Source organism: Cornus florida, unplaced genomic scaffold (genome assembly GCF_030987335.1).
Source record: "Cornus florida cultivar Cherokee Brave unplaced genomic scaffold, ASM3098733v1 CherokeeBrave_3.0.0_Hap2_Chr11, whole genome shotgun sequence".
NCBI classification, from domain to species: Eukaryota; Viridiplantae; Streptophyta; class Magnoliopsida; order Cornales; family Cornaceae; genus Cornus; species Cornus florida.
In genome coordinates this window covers 139,321,447-139,344,489 of record NW_026775581.1, presented here as the reverse complement: position 1 = coordinate 139,344,489, position 23,043 = coordinate 139,321,447, and the positions used below count along the sequence as shown (strand labels likewise).

The 23,043-nt window shown below is 34.4% G+C and overlaps 1 protein-coding gene across 15 annotated transcripts; it reads right to left on the bottom strand.

Moving 5' to 3' along the window:
* Positions 1–17,595: 17,595 nt before the first annotated feature.
* LOC132283000 (uncharacterized) lies at positions 17,596–21,890 on the bottom strand. 15 transcript variants are annotated; one of them, XM_059784862.1, is made up of 7 exons: positions 21,656–21,872; positions 21,415–21,586; positions 20,944–21,015; positions 20,540–20,686; positions 19,903–20,066; positions 18,138–18,239; positions 17,596–17,900 (listed from the first exon to the last, which is right to left on the bottom strand). In XM_059784862.1, exons 4-7 carry the CDS (start codon positions 20,628–20,630, stop codon positions 17,757–17,759), a joined length of 501 nt encoding a protein of 166 aa, XP_059640845.1. In that variant the 5' UTR covers positions 20,631–20,686; positions 20,944–21,015; positions 21,415–21,586; positions 21,656–21,872; the 3' UTR covers positions 17,596–17,756. The 15 variants fall into 15 exon arrangements, 10 of the variants coding, with proteins under 10 accessions (XP_059640845.1, XP_059640847.1, XP_059640853.1 ...); XM_059784864.1 differs by having other exon boundaries at positions 21,415–21,513; XR_009471925.1 differs by lacking the exons at positions 20,540–20,686; positions 21,415–21,586 and adding an exon at positions 18,355–18,443 and having other exon boundaries at positions 17,596–17,950; positions 18,138–18,266; positions 21,656–21,876.
* Positions 21,891–23,043: the final 1,153 nt, after the last annotated feature.

Genomic DNA, 23,043 nt, shown 5'->3' with positions numbered 1-23,043 from the left:
TTTAAATCCAACACTTTATGGCTAAGATACCCTACAATTCTTTATTAAGAGCTAGCTTTTTACATTTTCCAAAGATATGGAAAACTTGGATTCCGTACCATTCTAATAAACCGATCGAAATTAAGTTGATGTGGTAGTATTTTTTTACTACTATATCTGTTGTCATGTGGCCATAGGTTTGAGCTTGTTCGTTACGGTCGATAGACAGGCATATATATGTACATATAGTATACCCACACTATTGTAAAGAGAAGGAAACCTATTCCAGGTTTGGCGAATAATGGATCCCACTATAAGGAAAAACTGTAGACAGAACAATTTCTTTTCCTTTTATCATTTGTTTAGTCTAGCTTCTTCATAATCCCAGACATATGGGATCTAGTACCCTCCTCTAAAGTCCAGTCTCATTGGAAAATTTCCATTGCAATTATTTTGCAGTGATGGGAGAACAATATAACACTTTTTCTTTTGTATTATTCTTATTTTAGAGTTTCTATTATATATGTTCCTATAATGTTACGTTTGGTGTGCAAGAATGGAATAGAATGTAAGTGAGAATGGAATGAGAATAGGAATGGAATGGAATGGTCATTCTCATTTTATTGTTTGGTTGTAAATATGAAATGGGTAGGAATAGAATGATAATAACCATTCTAGTATTTGGTTGGACCAATTTAAAATTTAGAATGGAATAAATTTCTAATTGAATTCTCCAAAATATCCCTCTTAGTAACAAATAAATTAAATTAAATTAACAAAATGATATTATTTAATAATTTTTTAAAAATAAATGGTGGCAGTGGCAGTGGTGGATGGTGGAAAGCGGTAATAACGTAAGTGGTGGTGTTGGAAGGCGGCGGCGGTGGCAATGGTGGAAATTGGTGGCAGTAGTGGTGGTGGAAGGTGGCAGTGGTGTTAGTGGAAGGCGGTGGCAGTAGTGTAGTGGTTACGGTGGAAGGAGATAGTGGTGTGACTATGGTGGTGGTGGAAGGTAGTGGAATTGGTGGTGGTGGAAGGTGGTGACAATGGTGGTGGTGGTGGAAGGTAGTGGAAGTGGTGGTGGTGGAAGGTGGTGACAATGGTGGTGGTGGTGGTGGAAGGCGGTGGCGGTGGTGGTAGTGATGGCGGCGGTGGTGGTGGATGGCGGCGGCGGTGGTGAAAGGTGGTAGCGGTGGAGGTGGTGGAAGGTGATGATGGTGGTGGTGATGGAAGGTGATAGAAGGTGGTGGCGGTAGCGATAGTGAAAGTCGGTGGTGGTGAAAGGCAGTGGTAGTAGTGGTGGTGGTGAAAGGCGGAGATGATTGTGGTGGAAGGTTATTGTGGTTTTTGGACTTAGAATATGAGAGTGTTTTGGGAAGTCAATTTTTTAAAATAAATTACTTGGGAAATGGAATGACCATTACATAGGTTTAGTTGTGGAATGGATTTTCATTCCAATGGAATGGTCATTCCCACTTTAAGTTGCATATCAAACAAATGAATAGTTGGAATGGGTATTCCATTCCATTCCTGCATACCAAACGTAGCATAATAGTAATAAAGTAATGATACTTGCACCGATTTGTTACAGTGAATTACTTAACAGAATGTTTCTGATATGTTATTTATGCACAATATATGTAAGTGAAGGGCCCATTCTTTTATTTATTCTATTTGTTGTAGTAAATTACGAGACCTTTTTCTTTTAATTAGTCTATTTATGCATCAATAAAGAAGTGGGGCCCTCCACTCACATGTATTGTACATAAATAATTAATCAGAAATATTCGGTTAAGTAATTACTGCAACAAATCGGTGCAAATATCATTACTCATAATAATAAATGATTGATATTAGGGCTCCCCAATTATCCTCTCCATTCCTTTTATTTCTTAAGATGAAATTACAAAAGAGCCCCCATATCACACCATATTTAGTTCTGATATTTTTAATACCGTAATTGCCCACCACATAAAGGCATGAGTTTTAACCTTTCCTACAATTTTATATTAGGTTCAATCCCCTATCTCTTCCTATACATGGGACTCTTTTACAATTTTGGAAAATCTTTTACAATTCTAACTCCTCTAACTCATTAAATTTGACGAAGTTAAGCGTGTATTGATTGGCATGGCTAAAAAAAAAAAAAAAGAAAAAAAAAAACTGGTTTTAATGTATAATACTCAGTTTTTAAATTGTTGGCAACAAAGTAATTTCGAAATTCTTGCTGAAATGACTTGCTCGGATAAAGAACTTATAGGATTTTGAGTTGTCAATCAAACCATTTCTTATGTAATATAGTAAATTTTGTATACTTGTGAATTCATAAATAAGCAATTGTAAATTTTTAAGAGATCATTTTCATGTAATTCATTGTTTTTGTTTAATTTTAATATGTTATTGTATATTTATTTTATAACTCAAGTTCTTCATTGAGTTTTTTTCTAGTAATTTTCACTTATTCCTAGTTGATCGTTTCTTTATGGTGTTGGTGTTAGGATATGTGTGCCCTAGCATAGCAAATTCTAATTTTGGATTGTAAAAGTCATGATTTCTTATTTGGATATTATTATTAAAGCATTATACAATTGGTGAATGGAATGTATTATTTTTCGATTCTTTATGGAATTGATGGTGTCTGCTTGATTACAATATATATATATATATGTATGTAATGGCAATTAATACTATGATATAAATTAGTAATCATAAATGGTTTAAAGTCGGTAATTATGGATGGACATTTAATTAGTTAAGACTTAAACCGAGTCCACGATAGATTGAGATATATTGCGAGAGCTGTCGTATGCAATTGCTCTCTATCACAGTCATGGCTTTTGACTATCAAGCATGAGAGAAGTATAGACTCTTTTATTAATTAATAATTACTTTGATTTGTTCGGCGGATACCTCGGGATCCTTAGATCGACACTTTGGGTAGTTATGTAATTAATAATTAGAGGTCTATATTCTCAATATTTGCATCAGTGCTATTTGTATTTATTTTGTTTTGATTATGGTTGATCACAAATTAAATTCGAAGGACTTCGTATGTTTTAGACAAATGTTTTCTATATATATTTATTTAATAAATTATTATTATTTTTTGTTAAATAAATATTTTATTGTGATCGAGCCGGAAATAATCAAAGGTAACAAAATAGTTATATTAATTATGTTGTCGGATTGATGGCTTTAATTATCCGATAAATAATTAAGCATAGATGGGTTAAAATGCAACATTTACTTAGAGGTTATTTACTATTTAATTGGAGTGCAATTAATTTCTTTTAGTGGAGTAGAAATTAATTTATGAATTAATTGAATTGGGTCCATGGTTTAATGGACCGGACCAATTATTAATTTATAGGAGCCAAGAAAATAGTAAGCCCAAAAGGATTCTCACCAATAGCCCAAGTTGATATTGGAGTCATGTTAGGATTGAGAAAGTTGAATTAGAGATGGAGAATGATTTATTGTTTCCTTATTCTTATTTTTATTTTGCCTATATATACACGAGTTCATGTATATTTTAGGGGTGACTTGGAGAACAAGAAAAAGGAATACACTTTCTCTCTCTAGATTTTAGGGTTTTGTTTTCTCTTCTAAAGGAGGCTACCACCAGCCTAGATTCCAAGATCATTCATCAATGCATATTGGTGATTCCTAAAGGGAAGATAATAATCGAACGGAAGGAAAAAGGATCTTGCTAAAGGGATCTACAATAAGTGAGAACATTCACTTTAGAGGAAAGTTCAAAAGGTTTACTCAGACCTTTGATGTAAGTATTCAATCTGTTTATTGAATTATGCATCATCTTTTATTTATCTTTGCATAAAACTTGTCTCTGTGTGATGAATCAAGATCCGTGATTGCAAATCCCTCAAAAAGTTTTAAAAACTTGCACGTTTCCCAACAGTGGTATCAGAGCACATGGTTTGATTCATTACTAGAGAACATGTGTTTATAAAAATCATATATAAAATTATTGATATATGTTGATGTATGATTTATTATGTTGATATATATTAATACATGATGATGTATGTATAATTGTGAATGGATGATGATGTGTGTTTGGGTCATGGATGAAGCTTATAGGTATATAGAATGTAATTTTATTTTTTGGATGAATGTAATTAAGGCTTTGTTTTAGCCGTTTGAAAATTCAATGATGTAATTTAATTTTTTCCATTGTATTTCAAATTGTAAGTATTTATTAAAGCCATGTAATATTCATCAAAGGATGCTATGAAGCTTCAAGAGGGTCCGAAAGGGTTAAATTATGCTTCAGTAATTTTCTGGAATTTTTCTGAATTTTTCGAGAATTTTTTGAGGCTTAATTTAATTTTCTGGGATTTTTTCGGATTTTTTGGAATTTTTTCGGCATTTTTCCGGTGGCCGGAGCTTCGCCAGCGACGAGAAGGAGCGTCGGAGGTGGCCCGGATCAGGTGTGGCATCAATATGGTGAGCCTGGCGCGTGTTCCACACGCGCTAGGAGAATACACATGCTGGCGCGTGCATTGCACGCGTCAGCCAAGGCAGCTTGCCCTCCACGCGCGTGAAGGCGCGTGGAGGCGCTTCCCACGCGCCCCAGGCACGTGGGAGCGCGTCCCACGAGCCCCAAGCGCGTGCCGGCGCGTGGGTGCACGTGCCGAGTCTTGCAGCCTGCCCTAGGCGCGTGCCAGTGCGTGTGGGGTCCTCCGGGCTCGTTCCAAGCAGCGATTTGCTTCTCCTGACGCGTACAAGCTTCCTATGGGTGTTTCAGACAGTTGAAGGACGCCCGTACAACAAGAATAGTTTTTAAATGTTAAAAGCTGAATCCATTGGCCATTTATATTGCTTCTGTCTATTATTTGATGCATGGAATAATTTAATAGTTGTTATAATTGTTCATGCATTGGATTCATGATTTTTAACTAAATGGCTTGATTTATATTAATTAAATTATGAAGATAAATTGGATTAGATTGCTAATTAATTTGAGAGCATTTATTGGGAAACAGAAAAATTATTTTTATAAATTATTTTTTGCCTCAAATTAAAGATTAGTGAATCATTTAAAATCCATATATTTTCTAAATTTCATTGGATTAAAATCAAGGCATTTTGCATGCATTAAATCATGAATTGAAAACTCTAGTTTTATATTATTAAAAATTGAGTGGGAGCGGAGATTTTTTTATACATTACCCCATGGCCTTCGTAATTATAACCATTATGATTAGATCTTTAAAAATAAGGCTCCACGCATGATTTAAAGAGTCTAGATTACAAGAATGGTTGTCTCACGAAAATATATTTATTAAATAACCATTATAGTTTGATCTTTAAAAATAAGGCCCTACGCATGATTTAAAGAGTCTAAGCTATTAATGGCAATATATTTAATATTTGTTTTTCCGTTGGAGCATTAATTATGTTATACACTCAATCTAAAATCAATAGTATTAGCTCCCCAACGGAGTGGTCTATACTAGGTGATTTTAGAAAGGCTAAATCTAATCGGGAATTATTTCATATATAGATAAGGCATTGTCTAAAGAGATATGGAAATAATGAGTTGTTCTCGTCAATAAGTAATAATGAATTCCGCCAACCGGATAAGTTATTGGCATATTGATTGTCCGATTTTTCATGCAATGTGGTTAAGGGATCCACAATTAATTAATTATTTTATACTTGCATGATTATTATTATTCACTTTATTTATTGTATGAATGCTTTTATTTTCAGATTTACATGACTAGTCCATTCAGTCCACTTGCAAACATACTAAAAGAAAATCGATTAACTGGACCTAATTATATCGATTGCAAAAGGTAACTAGATATTGTACTCACATATGAGGGGTTGAATTATGTGCTTACTACTCCTAGACCTTCTCCACCTTTGCCTGAGGATCCTCCTGAGGAGCATGAAGTATTTAAGAAATGGAATAAAGCAGATGAGATGACTAGGTGCTACATTCTTGCTTCACTCTCGAATGTACTCCAAAGTCAACATCTTCAATATCTCACTTCTGCAGACATCATACTTAACCTTAAGGAAATGTTTGGGCAAATTGGTAAGAGCGCACGCCAAAATGCTATGACAAATTTGATGACCATTAAGATGGTCCAAGGTACTTCAGTTCGGGAACATGCTTTAAAAATGATTGATTTTTTAAATGAACTGGAGATCCTTGGATGCAACTTGGATGGTGAACTTCAGGTTGACATGATTATCGCTTCATTGCCAGACTCATTTAACTCTTTTAGGGTTAATTATTATATGAATAAGCTTGAGTACACACTCGCTGAACTATTGAATGAGTTGGTAACCTTTGAAGGGATAAACAAAAGCAAGGGTGCATCTATCAACTACACTCAATCTGCTGGACCATCCACTTCTAGGCCTAAGAGGAGAGGCAAGAAAAAGAAGAAGGATGGTGCCAAAACTGTGGTTGTGCCAAACAAAGTAATCCAAAAGGATAAGGGAAAGAAGAAAGTGCGGGTTGAAGGCGAAGGAAACTGCTTCCATTGCGGTCAACCGGGTCACTGGAAACCTAACTGCCCAATACTTTGCACACAAGGCAAAGGAAAAAGGTATATTCATTGTTGAGGCATGTAATGTGGTTGAATCTATAGATTCCTGGTGCATAGATTTTGGAGCCACTAATCATGTTTGCAATTCATTGCAAGGATTCCAGGAGTCCAGAAGCCTCAATGAAGGAGAGATATACTTGCATATGGGATCTAATGCCAAGGTGGAAGCTAAAGCAGTGGGAGTGGTTCATATGCAGTTTGATAGTGGGAGGAGTCTTATTTTAGAAGATTGTCTTTATGCGCCAAATGTTAGGCACAATTTAATTTCAGTTTCTTCGTTGGTTTGCAAAAATTATATTTTTACTTTTGGAAAAAATGTTTTAATTAAATTAAATGGTTGTGTTATAACTTCTGGTGCATTGAAAGATAATCTATATGTTTTAACTCCTAGCTCATATCAAATGCAAAATTATGAATTAAATGCAACTTCATCTAGATTGAATGTTAAAAGAAAAGCAGTTTTTCCAAACTCATTGTATCATTGGCATCTACGATTGGGTCACATCAATCAAAATAGGATTCAAAGGTTGGTTAAAGAAGGTTTATTACCTTGTGAGGCAGAGGAGCCTATGCCAACTTGTGAATCCTGTATTGAAGGAAAGATGACTCAAAGGGCTTACTCAGCCAAAGGAGATAGAGCCAAAGAACAATTAGAGTTGGTGCACACAGACGTGTGTGGTCCTATGAACACCCAAGCGAGAGGAGGGTTTGAGTACTTCATCACTTTCATTGATGATTATTCACGTTTTGGATATATTTACCTAATGCGACACAAGTCAGAAGCTTATGAAAAATTCCGTGAGTTTCAGGCGGAAGTGGAGCGTAAATTAGGTAAACTTATCAAAACACTTCGATCTGATCGAGGAGGTGAATACCTCTTGGGGGAGTTCAAGGATCATATGGTCAATGAGGGTATTGTGCGCCAGTTATCCGCACCTGACTTCCCTCAACAGAATGGAGTGGCAGAAAGGAGAAACAGAACTTTACTTAACATGGTTAGATCTATGATGAGTTTTGCTACATTACCTCTACCATTTTGGGGATTAGCCTTAGAATCAGCGATGTATATTTTGAACTGTGTTCCATCCAAGTCTGTTTCAGGAACGCCATATGAGTTGTGGTTTGGACGTAAACCTAGTTTAAATCACATGCATATATGGGGGTGTCCAGCACACGTGCGAAAGAAACAGGCAGACAAGTTGGAAGCAAAATCAGATGCATGCTTATTTGTTGGCTATCCTAAGGGCACTAGAGGTGGATTATTTTATGATCCCAGGGACAATAAAGTTATTGTCAGCACTCATGCTGTTTACCTGGAGGAGGATTATATTATGAACTACAAACTTAGTAGCCAGATAGTGTTAGAGGAGATGGTTGGCACGTCAGATATACCTCCAGTGGACACACCTAATATAAATACTAAGAATGATGAGACACAAGAAGTCCCTGTTGAATTACCATCATCTAGTACATCGATTCCTGCACCGGTCCTTCGGCGTAGTGGGAGGACTATCATCCAACCCAAAAAAAACTCACACTTTTGGGTGAGGTCTATGAGGCCGTCCCCGATAAGCATCAGTCGGACCCAGTAAGCTATACGGAAGCGTTGACCGATATAGATGCGAATCGTTGGAAAGATGCCATGAAATCAGAGTTGGAATCGATGTATTCTAACAAAGTCTGGGATGTTGTAGAACTTCCTAGTGGGGTTCAGCCCATTGGTTGTAAGTGGATCTACAAACGAAAGAGAGGAATGGATGGGAATGTTGAGACATTCAAAGCTAGACTGGTTGCCAAAGGCTTCACTCAACGTGAAGGTATTGATTATGAGGATACATTCTCACCAGTTGCAATGCTTAAATCTATTCGCATTCTTTTGGCCATTAGTGCTTATTATGACTATGAGATATGGCAGATGGATGTTAAGACGGCATTTTTAAATGGCCATCTTGAACAAGACATCTACATGAGGCAACTAGACGGTTTCGTAGTTAAAGGTCGTGAGGACTGTGTATGTAAGTTGAATAGGTCTATTTATGGACTTAAGCAAGCTTCACGCACATGGAACATTTGTTTTGACCAGGCAGTCAAATTATTTGGCTTTGAACAAAACGTGTTTGAACCTTGCGTTTACAAGAAAAAACAGGGTAATGTCATCATGATTCTCGTTTTATATGTTGATGACATCTTGCTCATTGGTAATGATGTAGAAGCATTGTCATCAGTTAAAAGGTGGTTGTTCAATAAATTTGAGATGAAAGATCTTGGAGAAGCAAGCTATATTCTTGGGATCAAGCTTATGCGAGATCGGGTTAAAAAGAAAATAGGCTTATCTCAAGAGTCTTACATTGACAAAGTTCTGATCAGGTTTGGAATGGAAAACTCTAAGAAAGGGTTTTTGCCATTTAGACATGGGTTGGCTCTTTCTAATGACCAGTCTCCCAAGACTGATAAGGAAATTGAGCAAATGAGGCGGGTACCATACGCTTCGGCAGTTGGTAGTCTCATGTATGCCATGGTCTGTACCAGACCGGACATCTGCTACTCTGTAGGGATTGTCAGTAGATATCAGTCCAATCCTGGACTTGATCATTGGTCAGCTGTGAAGAATATCTTAAAATACCTTAGAAGAACTAAGAATCTAATGCTCATTTATGGAGGTGATGATCTGGTTCCAGTCGGATATACGGATTCTGATTTTCAATCAGATCCTGATGCTAGGAGATCTACATCTGGATATGTGTTTAAGTTCAATGGAGGGGCAGTTAGTTGGAAGAGTGTCAAGCAGGGTTGTATTGCTGACTCAACTATGGAAGCAGAATACATTGCAGCCTCTGAGGCAGCAAAAGAATCTGTTTGGTTGAGAAACTTTCTAATTGAACTGGAGGTTGTGGAGCACATAGATCGGCCTATAACGTTTCATTGCGACAATAGTGCAGCTATAGCCCAAACCAAGGACCCAAAATTTCATAAAGGAACAAGACACATTCAGAGGAAACAACATGTGGTTCGTGATATAGTAAAGTGAGGAGATATACTTGTGGCTAAGATTGCATCGGAACATAACCTTGCTGATCCATTCACAAAGGCTTTACCGATCAAGATGTTTGATCGTCATATGGAGAACATGGGAGTTAGATGTGATTTGAATTGGCTATAAGTGCAAGTGGGAGCTATTAGGATATGTGTGCCCTAGCATAGCAAATTCTAATTTTGGATTGTAAAAGTCATGGTTTCTTATTTGGATATTATTATTAAAGCATTATACAATTGGTGAATGGAATGTATTATTTTTCGATTCTTTATGGAATTGATGGTGTCTGCTTGATTACAAAATATATTTATATATGTATGTAATGACAATTAATACTATGATATAAATTAGTAATCATAAATGGTTTAAAGTCGGTAATTATGGATGGACATTTAATTAGTTAAGACTTAAACCGAGTCCACGATAGATTGAGATATATTACGAGAGCTGTCGTATGCAATTGCTCTCTATCACAGTCATGGCTTTTGACTCTCAAGCATGAGAGAAGTATAGACTCTTTTATTAATTAATAATTACTTTGATTTGTTCGGCGGATACCTCGGGATCCTTAGATCGACACTTTGGGTAGTTATGTAATTAATAATTAGAGGTCTATATTCTCAATATTTGCATCAGTGCTATTTGTATTTATTTTGTTTTGATTATAGTTGATCACAAATTAAATTCGAAGGCCTTCGTATGTTTTAGACAAATGTTTTCTATATATATTTATTTAATAAATTATTATTATTTTTTGTCAAATAAATATTTTATTGTGATCGAGCCAGAAATAATCAAAGGTAACAAAATAGTTATATTAATTATGTTGTCGGATTGATGGCTTTAATTATCCGATAAATAATTAAGCATAGAGGGGTCAAAATACAACATTGACTTAGAGGTTATTTACTATTTAATTGGAGTGCAATTAATTTCTTTTAGTGGAGTAGAAATTAATTTATGAATTAATTGAATTGGGTCCATGGTTTAATGGACCGGACCAATTATTAATTTATAGGAGCCAAGAAAATAGTAAGCCTAAAAGGATTCTCACCAATAGCCCAAGTTGATATTGGAGTCATGTTAGGATTGAGAAAGTTGAATTAGAGATGGAGAATGATTTATTGTTTCCTTATTCTTATTTTTATTTTGCCTATATATACACGAGTTCATGTATATTTTAGGGGTGACTTGGAGAACAAGAAAAAGGAATACACTTTCTCTCTCTAGATTTTAGGGTTTTGTTTTCTCTTCTAAAGGAGGCTACCACCAGCCTAGATTCCAAGGTCATTCATCAAAGCATATTGGTGATTCCTAAAGGGAAGATAATAATCGAACGGAAGGAGAAAGGATCTTGCTAAAGGGATCTACAATAAGTGAGAACATTCACTTTAGAGGAAAGTTCAAAAGGTTTACTCAGACCTTTGATGTAAGTATTCAATCTGTTTATTGAATTATGCATCATCTTTTATTTATCTTTGCATAAAACTTGTCTCTGTGTGATGAATCAAGATCCGTGATTGCAAATCCCTCAAAAAGTTTTAAAAACTTGCACGTTTCCCAACAGTTGGTGCTATCGTCTTTCCTGTGTTGTTGAGTAGAAGTATAGCTGGTGTTTCAATTTTTTTTTTTTTGTTGTAGTTTGTTTATTTTAGACTTGGGGGAGGTGTGTTTGTGTTGTATGCTCTCTCTAATTGGACGTTATCTTCAATATTTTTTTATTTTATTTTATTTTTTTACTGTTGGGGTTTATTGTCTTGGTTTTGCATATGTTGTTGAATGCCTTCATTTTTGTTGAATGGCTTCCACTTTTGGGAAGAGAATTTGGCAACCAGCATCCTAACCTAATAAATAAGGACAATTATGGTATTAAAAAGGATAAGAATCAAATATTGTGTAACGCTAATATCAGCTTCTTAATTTCAATTGAAAATTTGAATCTTATTTTTATCCATATAAGATAAAAGTAATTAATACCATAGTTGAAAAATTATTTCATTATTATTTACCTTCATAAATACGTCATACAATTAAAAACTAAAGTACAACCTGTTCCCGCCCTATCTTGCCCAATGGTCTAAACGGAGCCTGGTTATTTCATTTTATTGGTCCAACCAATACAACCATAAATTATTCTAATTGATAATGGTAATCTGAATCCCTCAAAAATACACTTCACGCTACAACTTTTTGATGATTCAATTAATCTTTCTTGGGCGAAACGGAGGATATCTCGATCGGGGGAGAGAACAGGGAAATTCCATATGGCCCAATGTATCTGACAAGTCGCGCTATAACCCAATATATCTGACAAGTCGCGTTATACGTCAACCCAAGATGCGTCTTCCTCTCCAGGCCTTCGAAAAGGTACTTTTGGAACACCAATAGGCATTAAATGAAAGAAAAAAGAACTAAGTACTATACTTCACTTTGATGTGATGTTTAATAAACAATTTTGAACAAATGCTAAACAGGGTGGGGATGGGATTTGGTCGCCTGCCCCAAACTTGGCCATTACCATCTTTATGTGTGATATGGTTCATAACAATAACCAAATTGGAAAAATCTTCTGAAGTATGCATTCAGTCAATTATCGTAACCAAAATTCTTCCTAACCCACCACTTCACATGAAAGCTAGGTAGCTGACCTTATAGTCCGTTTTGGATTTTTCTGTTTTTTAAATTTTAAATAAGATTAACCGTTTGTTATACGAGAAATGCTTCCCATTTAAAATTGAGGTGATTGGATTTTGCACCGATAATTTGAAATTTGAAATAAGCAATAATGCTGCTTTTAATAATATAATGATGGATGTGGGAATATCTGTGCATGTTACTTGATATGAAAAATCGTAACTGGGTGGGGTATATTGGGTGGATACTGGATAAGAATGCTGTCCTATTCAGTACCTTATAGTCTCTCATGATAGCATTTTCATTTCCAGGTTAATGCAACTACAAAGTAAAGATAGGCACAATGAGCCGATATATATCACACGTATATGCTGTAGATGTATGCCTATACATCACTTGTGTACGGGCTGAGCCAGTGTCTGCCAGGGGCCCTGCATGTACCCACTCAGTATCATATATTGTGACATTTTTTATTTATATATATATATATATATATATATATATATATATATATATATAATTTTTTTTATAATGTCCCCTAAAATTTTTAATGTCTAAAATTTTTAATTTTCTTTTTGCACTTACTATAATATATGTAATATGTCATTTTTCAATGTAAATAATATTTTAGTTTTTATATTTCTTTTATTACTTGTTCATTTAGCATATTGTTTTGCATTGATTTCTTTGTTCTTTGCCCCTTGATTTGAAAAATTGATAATATACATGATAGGTGATTTTTATTTTTAATTTTTTTACACTGTGTCCTTCCTGAATTAAAATCCTCATTCCGTACCTCATGATTGTGTATGCATCTCGCATTTATAAACTGTACCAATACAATATTATATAATAATAAATGGGTTGAAACTTGAAAGTTTATTTTATTTTATTTTTCGCAATTCACCAATATTTTCTTTTGTCCTTCAAGATTTGGGCACAATATTTTGTTTTCTCCCTTCATGATTTGGACACAATATTTTATTCTCTTCAAGGTATCTAATGCCTTTGTTCAACCTGCCCCTCCATAATATACCTACTTAAATATCTGTGTGTGTAGTACGTATACGTATATATAATTAATATGGATAAACTTTTTTTTTAACGATTGAACAAGCTACGGTCAAGGATACAACAGTAGTCATATGTATATGCTAGTGGGGTTGGTTTGCTTTACTCAGACACTTCCTAGACATTGACTAAAGTTTCCAATGGATAAGATATTCTTACCTGATTGGTAAGTCATAGCACATCGCACCATAACAAGTGGGCGCTTGTTTGGGATTCTTACTCTTTTTAGGTTTTCAAATGATGCATTTTGATCATATATATATATATATATATATATGTATAAATTGACCGACATGGTCGTGAGTCCTTCCTCCTAGTGTTTGATTTTACTTTTAAAGAAAGTAAAGTAAGAATCTTAATTTTGGGGGGGCCAAAAGTGCATTCGATTTGCTTCTTTTAACTTTTTATTATTAGGGGCACAAGTAAGGTCAAGGATTGCTCCATAGTAAAAATGTGAAAGGAACAAAAATTATTGGCTTTACCAAGTAAATACGGAGTATGTATTTCTTTTGGTTACTAGCTTGTTCTTGACAAAAATTATTTAGATCAAATTATTTAGATCTCACTGAATGTATCCATATATATATATATATGTATGTATGTACGTTTACGGTTATATATATAATTATAGTTGGGTATAGTGGCAGGGTATTTCGAGTCTTTATCAATGGAGAAGAATCTTATCAGCATCAACCTTGTTGGCTCCAATTAAGACTCTTAACAGGATCCGATCACCTTCTCTAAAGTTCTCCTCACTAACCAAAAAGTAGTGATTGGGAATTGGGCTGCCATGTAGTTGTGGTTGTAGTGTCCACTTTTGATGGATCAGTCTTCCAATTTCGAATCATTTATATATATATATTTATACGTATGTATGGGACAAATGCAAAAAATACTTCTTTTTTTAAAAAGTGTATAAAAAACACCCCTATGATGCTATTAATAACAGTGAGCTTCACGAACCTATGAACAAAGACCCATCTCTGCGCAGCTACATGCATATCCATTCCACTTTGCCCTTTTTCTAGCTACTCTGTCACTCTCTCTTTTGCTTTTCCTTTGTTTTTCGCTTTTTTTTTTTTCCTTTTTCCCTGGTTCTTTAACCATCCTAATCAAACCTCAATTAAAAATTTCAAGCCACAACAAATCTACATCATCAATCACGGTAAAAAAAGGGTCAGAGAGAATCTGAGACACCAAACAGTGGGTGTTGGCACATATGTATATACAGGGCAATACATGGAAATTAAAGAGCAAAAACCTCGCTCACTAACCACCAGAAACCAGGAAAAAGGAAAACGTACACAAAGAAATCAAACCAAGTAATACTACAAAAACGATCATAAAACGAACTAATTGGCCGGCAAATGCTGGCAATTTCCATGGCTAGAGGGCATTTAATTAAAGCCACTTAATTGAACAACTAATTTTCTCCATCAATAAGAAGCATAGAGGGACAGGAGCTTGTGTTTTTAAAAAATTCTAGCATTTCCCTACTTAATTCCCTTCATCCAAACATGATAGAGTGAGGGGTGTGTAATGGAATTCTGAGGTTCAAGACTCTATGGTACAACCTTTTGTTACGGCACCATATTTTTCACAGTCAATATTTGACATGAAGTATATATTGGGTACGCGTATTATTCATTCACCCAAAAATAATGCATCATTTCGAAAAAATTTTTGATTGATCTACTTATAAAATTGCTAATAACGAAATAATATGTTATATTAGATTTGATAGATATACTAATAGCCATAAATTATTAAACTAATCGAATTTAATTAGTCCACCAAATATCAATAAATGCATACTATTTAATAATTTTCCAATTAAATTAAAAAAATTAGTGTGGTTATACATCATTATAATTTTAACAATTACACGGAAGTGTTAAAATGAGAAATATTCTCACATTTTTTTTTTTTTTTGTTGAAGCAGTGAAATACAGACCTTGGAGTTTATTTATTTTTGTGTGGACCGGCACAATATTTTGGACCTCAACAACTTAACCCGAGGAAAGCGCCAGGCTGCACATTGGGCTGTTTGGCCAATCCCGACCCAGTCTGAAATCTTTGGGTCTGGTCCAACCCACTCTGTTCTACAGCCCGATATTCCACAGTGAATGTCTCATTGTCTCCAGAAATTGAAGTGATGGATTTACATAAAGACGAAAATGCCACTCCAATCCAATCCCAGAAGGAACCCTAATAAAACCCTTGAATTAGGATTTGGTAGAGTACCTACAATACAAAATAAGGTCCTATATATAGTAATTCCTTGTTAGATCAATTTGGATTTGGAGAGCAAATTAGTATAAATGGATTTGCCATTCTTCTTATGAGCATTGACGTCTACCATATTCAGGAGAAACGTTCGTCAGGTTCGCCACTGGCTAACTTTTTTATGGGTTAATTATAATAACATTTTCTAAAATTTGTCACAATGACAATCATATACAAGTTGAGCATTTTTTTTTTTAACAATGACACCCCTTTCAAAAATGAATTCAAGCAATCCCTTAAAAGATGTGAAATGTCAATATTACCCTTAAATATTTTATTATAAAATATTAAAATTTTTAAATGACACTTCTACCCATCAGTAAACCTCACCAATCTCTTTCCTCTATCTCTCACCTTCTTTCATTAGAAGCCCTTCTCTCTCTCTCTCTCTCTCTCTCTCTCTCTCTCTCTCTATATATATATATATATATATATATATATATATATATATATATATATATACCTTGAACCCAGACAACACACCACCACCGACCACCAACCCCAACTTCACTTCCATCCCCACCGTCCTCCACCAACACCAAAAGGTATTTTTATAATACAAAAATAGGAAAAATAATAATAATACTACAAAAATAAAATAAAAAGGCATTCACACAAGGGAGTGGAGAGATGGTGAATTTGGGGGGTTCAACGAAGAGCGAGTGGAGGATGGCGGATATGGACACCTTTGTCCGTACCGATTGCTGACGAGTTGTCGGAGTTCCTCACTTTTGTCCTCAATCTGCTTCATGGTGCTGGTTCCACATTGCGGATCTCAGAGATCGGCGGGAAAAACGATTCAGCTTGTCTGTCTCGGGGTGGTGTCCCCCTTCGCCACCGCCGACGGTGGCTCCATCAGCTGTGGATGGTGACGAAGGTGGGTGGTGGTTCACTGGATTACTTCTTAGGCACATGAGGAACCGGCCTAACATATTTTTAATCGAAATCTCAATCAATAACATTCCTGGCGAACTTCAGAACATCAGTACACAACATCATCCATCTTCTAACTGAGACTCGTCATCTTGGCCTAATTGCCTAAAAGCTTCAACGGACTAAATCGATACCATAAATATCCGGCGTGCGTTAATCCAGTGAAGAGCTACAGTGAACTTCTAATCATCACCGTCCAAACCAGTGAAGTTCCGGTGAGTTTCAGGTACGACAAACTTCATGGTGAAACAAGAACCACGACGGCCAAACCCTAACCCTAAAAACCCACCACCAAACTCACGGCTTCTCCCTCAAACCCACCACTAAATCCTAGCCCTCTTCGTCCCTAAATCGCTTACCACCACCATTGCCACCATCACCACAAAGAAGTATATAGGTTTTGGTGGTGGGGGCGGCAACATCAATGAGTGATTAAAGTATATATAAACGAACGGTCTTGGAGAGAAGGAAAGAAAATAGTTTGTTTTTTGTTATTATTATTATTAATTTTATTGATAAAGGTTACACTACAAGAAATTTGGTTTTTAGGGACAGTCAATTATGTCCCTAAAAGCCCTAATACCGTCCCTAATGATCAAATTTGACCGTCCCTAATAGTTGCGTCACAAAAGCTTTTTAAGGACTTAAAAATTGTCCGTCCCTAAAAAAATCTACCTTTAGGGACGGACTTACTGTCCCAAATAGGACCATCCCCCTTTGACTTATTAGGGACGGACTTACTGTCCGAAATAAGACCGTCCCCTTTTGATTTATTAGGAACGGTATTTACTGTCCCTAATAATTAATATATTAGAGACAGTTTATTGTCCGTCCCTAATACAATACTTATTAGGCACAATTTGTACTGTACCTAATAAGATTTATTATTATTATTATTATTATTATTATTATTAAATTTGTGATCGTTTATACTGTCCATGATACTTGATTATTATTATTATTATTATTATTATTTTTCCTCTGTTGGATTTGTGTTCTAGAAAAACTACTAAATGACATCCACCTTATGTATCAAAACATTGGAACTAAAAAGTACACACATCCACAATATCATTCTAGAAAGAAAAATATATATTATCACCACAATACAGTGCCAACAAACGAGCTCTTAATCTCACGAAGAAGTTACAAATTCTCCAGTTTTGTAAACAAGAACTAAAAAGTATCTACTAGCTATTTTAACATCAAATGGTTTCAAATATCCTCAAAAATTAAAACATCATTTTAAACTGAATGCAGTCATGAAAATGTTGTTGCTGCAGCTGCTGTTGCTGCTCAAGTAGCTTCTGAATTGTATCCAACTTCTCTTCCAAACCAAAGGTGCTTCCCACGCTTAGCGGAGGACCTACTATATTCTGGACCGGAATCATATCACAAAGGATAAACTGAGCTGAGCTACTTGTCTCTAGTACATCAGAGCAACACATAACATAAAACACTAACTATCAACAAACATCATTTTCCTTATGACATGTGAATATTGAGGGGATGTTGTTGTATAAATAATTTCATCATTTACTAGAACTGCTTTATTAAGTATTAGCCTTAACATGATAATTAAGGACGGACTAGTTGTGAGGAAATAAACTTACCGAAACCGATGAGTAAACATTCTCAAGCTGTTTAGCTATAAAAGTGCATGCATCAGATATGCAGCGCCTTGTAGCGAACATCATATCAGGAAGTTTCCAACCCTAAAACAAAAAACCTGATCTCTTAACCTGGTAATTTTTTAATTTTCTGTATTAAAAAAAAAATTACAAGTATTTAACATGAATATAAACAAAATAAATAAATTAGGTGTATAACCTGTCCTAAGTCATGCTCAAGCCCTTTGCTGGAAATGGATATTCTTCGTGGTCAAGGTTTGGCACATCTTTTTCTAAATAAAGAATAGGCTAACAAAGTAAAAACAAAAAGAAAAGAAACAAACCAATGAATGTTTGGGACCATGTCTGAATATTTGAATTTCAATAAAAAAAAAAAAAAAAACATTGTAAACCATAGTTCTTTTAAAGTTCTCTTTTGAAAATCCCTTAGTTTATTGGCATGGCCATGGAACCAAGCCTCCCTACTACCAACCAGTGCATTGAGATAATATTTGCTATCAATGGAAGGCTAGGCAGAATAAGAAAAAAGAAAATTGAGAAAGAAAGCTATATTTTTACTCTCTTCTTTGTTCATATAAATAATTCTCTCCCTTTACATTTAGTGCTGATTGAAATAAAGTTGAAGTTACTACTCTACCAATGTGATAGCCCATTACCCCATTACATAAAACACGATACCACGGAAATTTCATAGGACACACAACTTTAGTACCAAGGTTTCCACAAAAGGGTTCATCACAGGGTTTAGCTTTGACACTAAGTTTCCTATTTGTGGGCCCTTTTTAATAGCCTTATCTAAGCCCACAAAATCCAAGGAAAAAGAGATCTCCATTTTTAGATGTTGCATTTCTCAAGTGGGATTCTTCAATGTGTCATGGAATGGCAGGACTAGAGTGTGATTAATTTCTGTGTTAATATTATGTTTCCTTTTCAACCACACTGAATAGATACTATTACTTGATCATGGAGTTTCAGTGCTAAAATGTCATGAACAGATAGATCAACTACTCTAATATGTGTGTGTGTGTATATATATATATATTAATGGAGACATGATTCACAGTTCACACAAATAAGACATAATCAAGTTTTTTTTTTCCTTAAAGAGTCTAAGACAATCAAGTTCACTTATGACATTTTTATCTCTCTTTAATAGATGCATATATACTTGCTAACAAGATTTTGAAGCCATAACTAATGCTAAAATAAGAAGAAAAAATGTTACGACACATATGTTTTGGGAAATTAAAACAATTAAACAAATAAAAAAGAGCTCAAGGAGAAAAATATTCACAATAAATAGCACAAAAGCTAGAATTTATGATAAAAGATATGTATCCCATAATCTATTTTCTGTTGTGTTCTCAAAAACCAACTCACAACTAGGAACATTCTTTCCTATTCTTCTTAGTAATTGGAAATTAACACCAGTAATCGTCCAAGAAAAGCTATTTCACTACTAATAGATTTCTATATAACTAGTATGATATACATACAATCACAAGAAGAATGAAAATAAATCAAACATGTTATCAGACCACTTATGGGCTTAGAATTTTATTGTCATTCCCAAAAAAAAAAAAAAAAAAAAAAAAAATTATTTTCCCTATTTTTCCCATAGCAACAAATTAAATCAAATGGAAACAAATTAATGTTGAATTAATGAGCTTGAAAATTTCATTTACTTGTTAATAAGGATGAGAACACAATAATTTGAAAACTAATTAGGACAGCTAGCTAGATTCACCTTGAAGGGTTGCTCGATCAAAAGCCCATGAGAGTCATTGTCTTGATGCACATTTGATCTTGGATGCTGAATTGATAGCTCGGACCTTTTAGGGTTCTCAATATCAAACATTGAATCCTCATAATTATCTCCGGATGACCCATTATCAAACACATCTGATTGACCTAAATCAACAAAAATAAATAAACCCTAGTATGTTTACATCCTTCCAATTAATGTTTTTAAATAATTCGTAGAAATAAGCATAAAAGAGCTATAACAAAAGAAAGCAAAGTACAAGCTATAACAAAATATAACTAAATTTAACCCATCTACTTCTCATATTTACATTTTCTTCCACAACCCATGAATCTTTCTTTCATTTCTAATTCTTTTAATTCTAAATTTTTATTTTCCACGGCCAGAAATCAAATTTTGTTCTTTTCTACAATTTTTTTTTTTTTTTAAAAAAAAAAAAATTTCTACATTTCTATATCAATCAAAGAATAGTAATAAAATAAAATAAATTTCAGTTTTGGTATAACTCAATATATAACACAAATCAAATAACATTAATAAAGTTTCAAGACATCACACAACACTTAAAGAAGATATGCTTAAAGATCGAAGATATTAAAGACAAAGGAGAAAGAAATACCTCTAAAGTTGAATGCCATTAAGTCAATATAAAGACTTCTACGCAAGAACAAAGAGGCATTAGAATTATGTGACTTATCTGTCATTATCATTCTTTTCAGTCTACTTCTATAGATACCTTCCTTTCAAACTATTGTTTTTTGTTACTCTGTTAGCAAAGAAATTCCATCAGAAAAATAGGTGATATTTTAGACTACATTAAAGACCAAATAGAAAATCACAATCAGAATCTAGTTAAGTTTCCAAATAAGCAAGAAATTAAAATTTAATAGCTGCGATGGATAACAGCAAGCCTAAGGAGATAGAAATTAAAATCAAAGACTAATAGAAAAACTAAACCAAGAGGTAGATATAATTAAAGAAATGTAAGCAAGAAATTAAAATTTACAGAATATATATATTTACCTAGTGGAAGCCGAGAAATAGGCGATGACGCTGATCCTCTGTCCACTTTCATATTAATGCACTCTCCACAAGCTATAACAAAAGAAAGCAAAGTACAAGATTCTTGAAGAAAAGGGAAAGTCAAAAAGGGGCAATTTTCTTCTCATCTTCTTAAGTAGGAGTAGCTCCTAAGCAACAATCAAAGATTGGAATTGAGTTCAAGCTTTCCCTAGATCTAGACCTTAAAAAGAAACTTGAAAGGAACTTGAAAGGAAAATTAAGTCTAAGCCGTCAATATAACAACAATTTTTAGCTTTTAATGATTTGCTTGAAAAATAACTTGTGAATTAGCACATAGACGACTTGTTTTTTTATGCATGTCGTCAATTAAAGGTTGTAAAATATTAATTTTCTTGTAGTGTATATGTATATAAAGGATATATATACATATATATAAGGGATAAATTAATAAAGATAGAAAGTTCAAAAAACCTGTACGATTTTCCACAGCGATTCAGACTCATACGACAAGCCTTTTCTAGATTTGTAATTTACCCCTTCAATTGTTAGGCCTTTTGCAATTTCGAAACCCTAGAAAAAACTAGGGTGAGGATCATGAAACCCAAGTGGGTTATATGAATGTCAAATCGAACATGGAGGTTCTCTGAAAATCGAAGAAAGAGGCTCAAATTTGAATAATCCCTAAAAATTTTTAAAAATAAAAACGTTGTACCTCAGGATCATGATCTTGTGATTCGCTGAAGATTGAAGACGCTTTGAACAGGTGCTATTGAATTCGGTGAAAATCAAGCCCAAAGAATGTTTGATTAAGAGGTATGGTCTTCAGATTTCGTGCCGGTGGAAGACGTCTGCAACTTTTGAGATCGAAGAATTGAAGAGGTTTGTGACGGTGTAAGTTTGCAAATGATTGAATTTTTTTAGATTAAAACGACGTAGTTTGATGGGCTTCCCTATTTTGTAAAATAAAATAATTTTATATGTTTCATTTTTGCCCGCGTACAATAGCGCCAAACAAAAGAAAATTGAAGCGCTAAGTTTGGTGTTATTTTTTTTTGTTTTTTGGTGGAATTAGGGACGGTCTTAGATAGACTGTGCCAAAAAGAAACGTTTTTAGGGACGGGTTTTTGAGGTTTGGTGACGCATCAAATTGACCGTCCCTAAAGGCTGTTATTAGGGACGGTAAAATTTGCCCGTCCCTAATAATAAGATCTTTAGGGATGGGTTTTAGAGGTTTGGTGGCATATCAGATTGATCGTCCCTAAAGGCTGTTAATAGGGACGGTAAAATTTGTCCGTCCCTAATAATAAGAACTTTAGGGACAGGTTTTAGTGCGCCACTAAAAGACTATCCCTAATAGCCTAATTTCTTGTAGTGTTAGAAAGGTAATTTCATTACTCAATTTGGTCAATTTATAAGTCAAAGGATAAATTTGTCAATTCAGATGTGGCAGGCCATCATTGGGGTGTCTTTGTTACCTTTATCAAATTTTGAGGGGTGTTGTTATTTAAAAACAGCTCAATTTGTATATACATATTATTATAGTAAACTTTAGAGGGTGTCATTGTAATTAATCCTAATTTTATTGTGTGTTTAGAAATACATTTATTCAGGAAGTATAATTTAATGAGAAAATTACTTGCGAAAAAGAAGAGAATAATAATCTGGTCTAGAAGGTGGCTTCAATGGATGCATTTTCATATGGAATCTGAATAAACGAGACTCCTTTGTTTTCATTATGTTGCAAGAATCTTTATTCAGCAATTCTTTGATTATTATGTCAAATTACTTGCATCTTTCACCACTGTTTTAATTCATGCTTTTGGTTTTTATTTTCTTTTATTTATCTATTTATTTATTTTGCTAGCATGAATGTATCTTTTACTAGCATGAATATAACTTAAGGTGGATCTTCTAGGGAAATGAAGAAAGCAAAACCCAAGGATCTCTGGCAAAAAGATATTCCTAAGCAGGATAGACAGTAGACACTAGGTATTTTTTTCACCAAGAAATTGTTTTGTTTCTCTTAGCACTTTAATTGTTACTTTCTCTTATTCCCTGAGATAAATGACATTCTTCTGTTGGCGAAGGTTTTTGTCCATT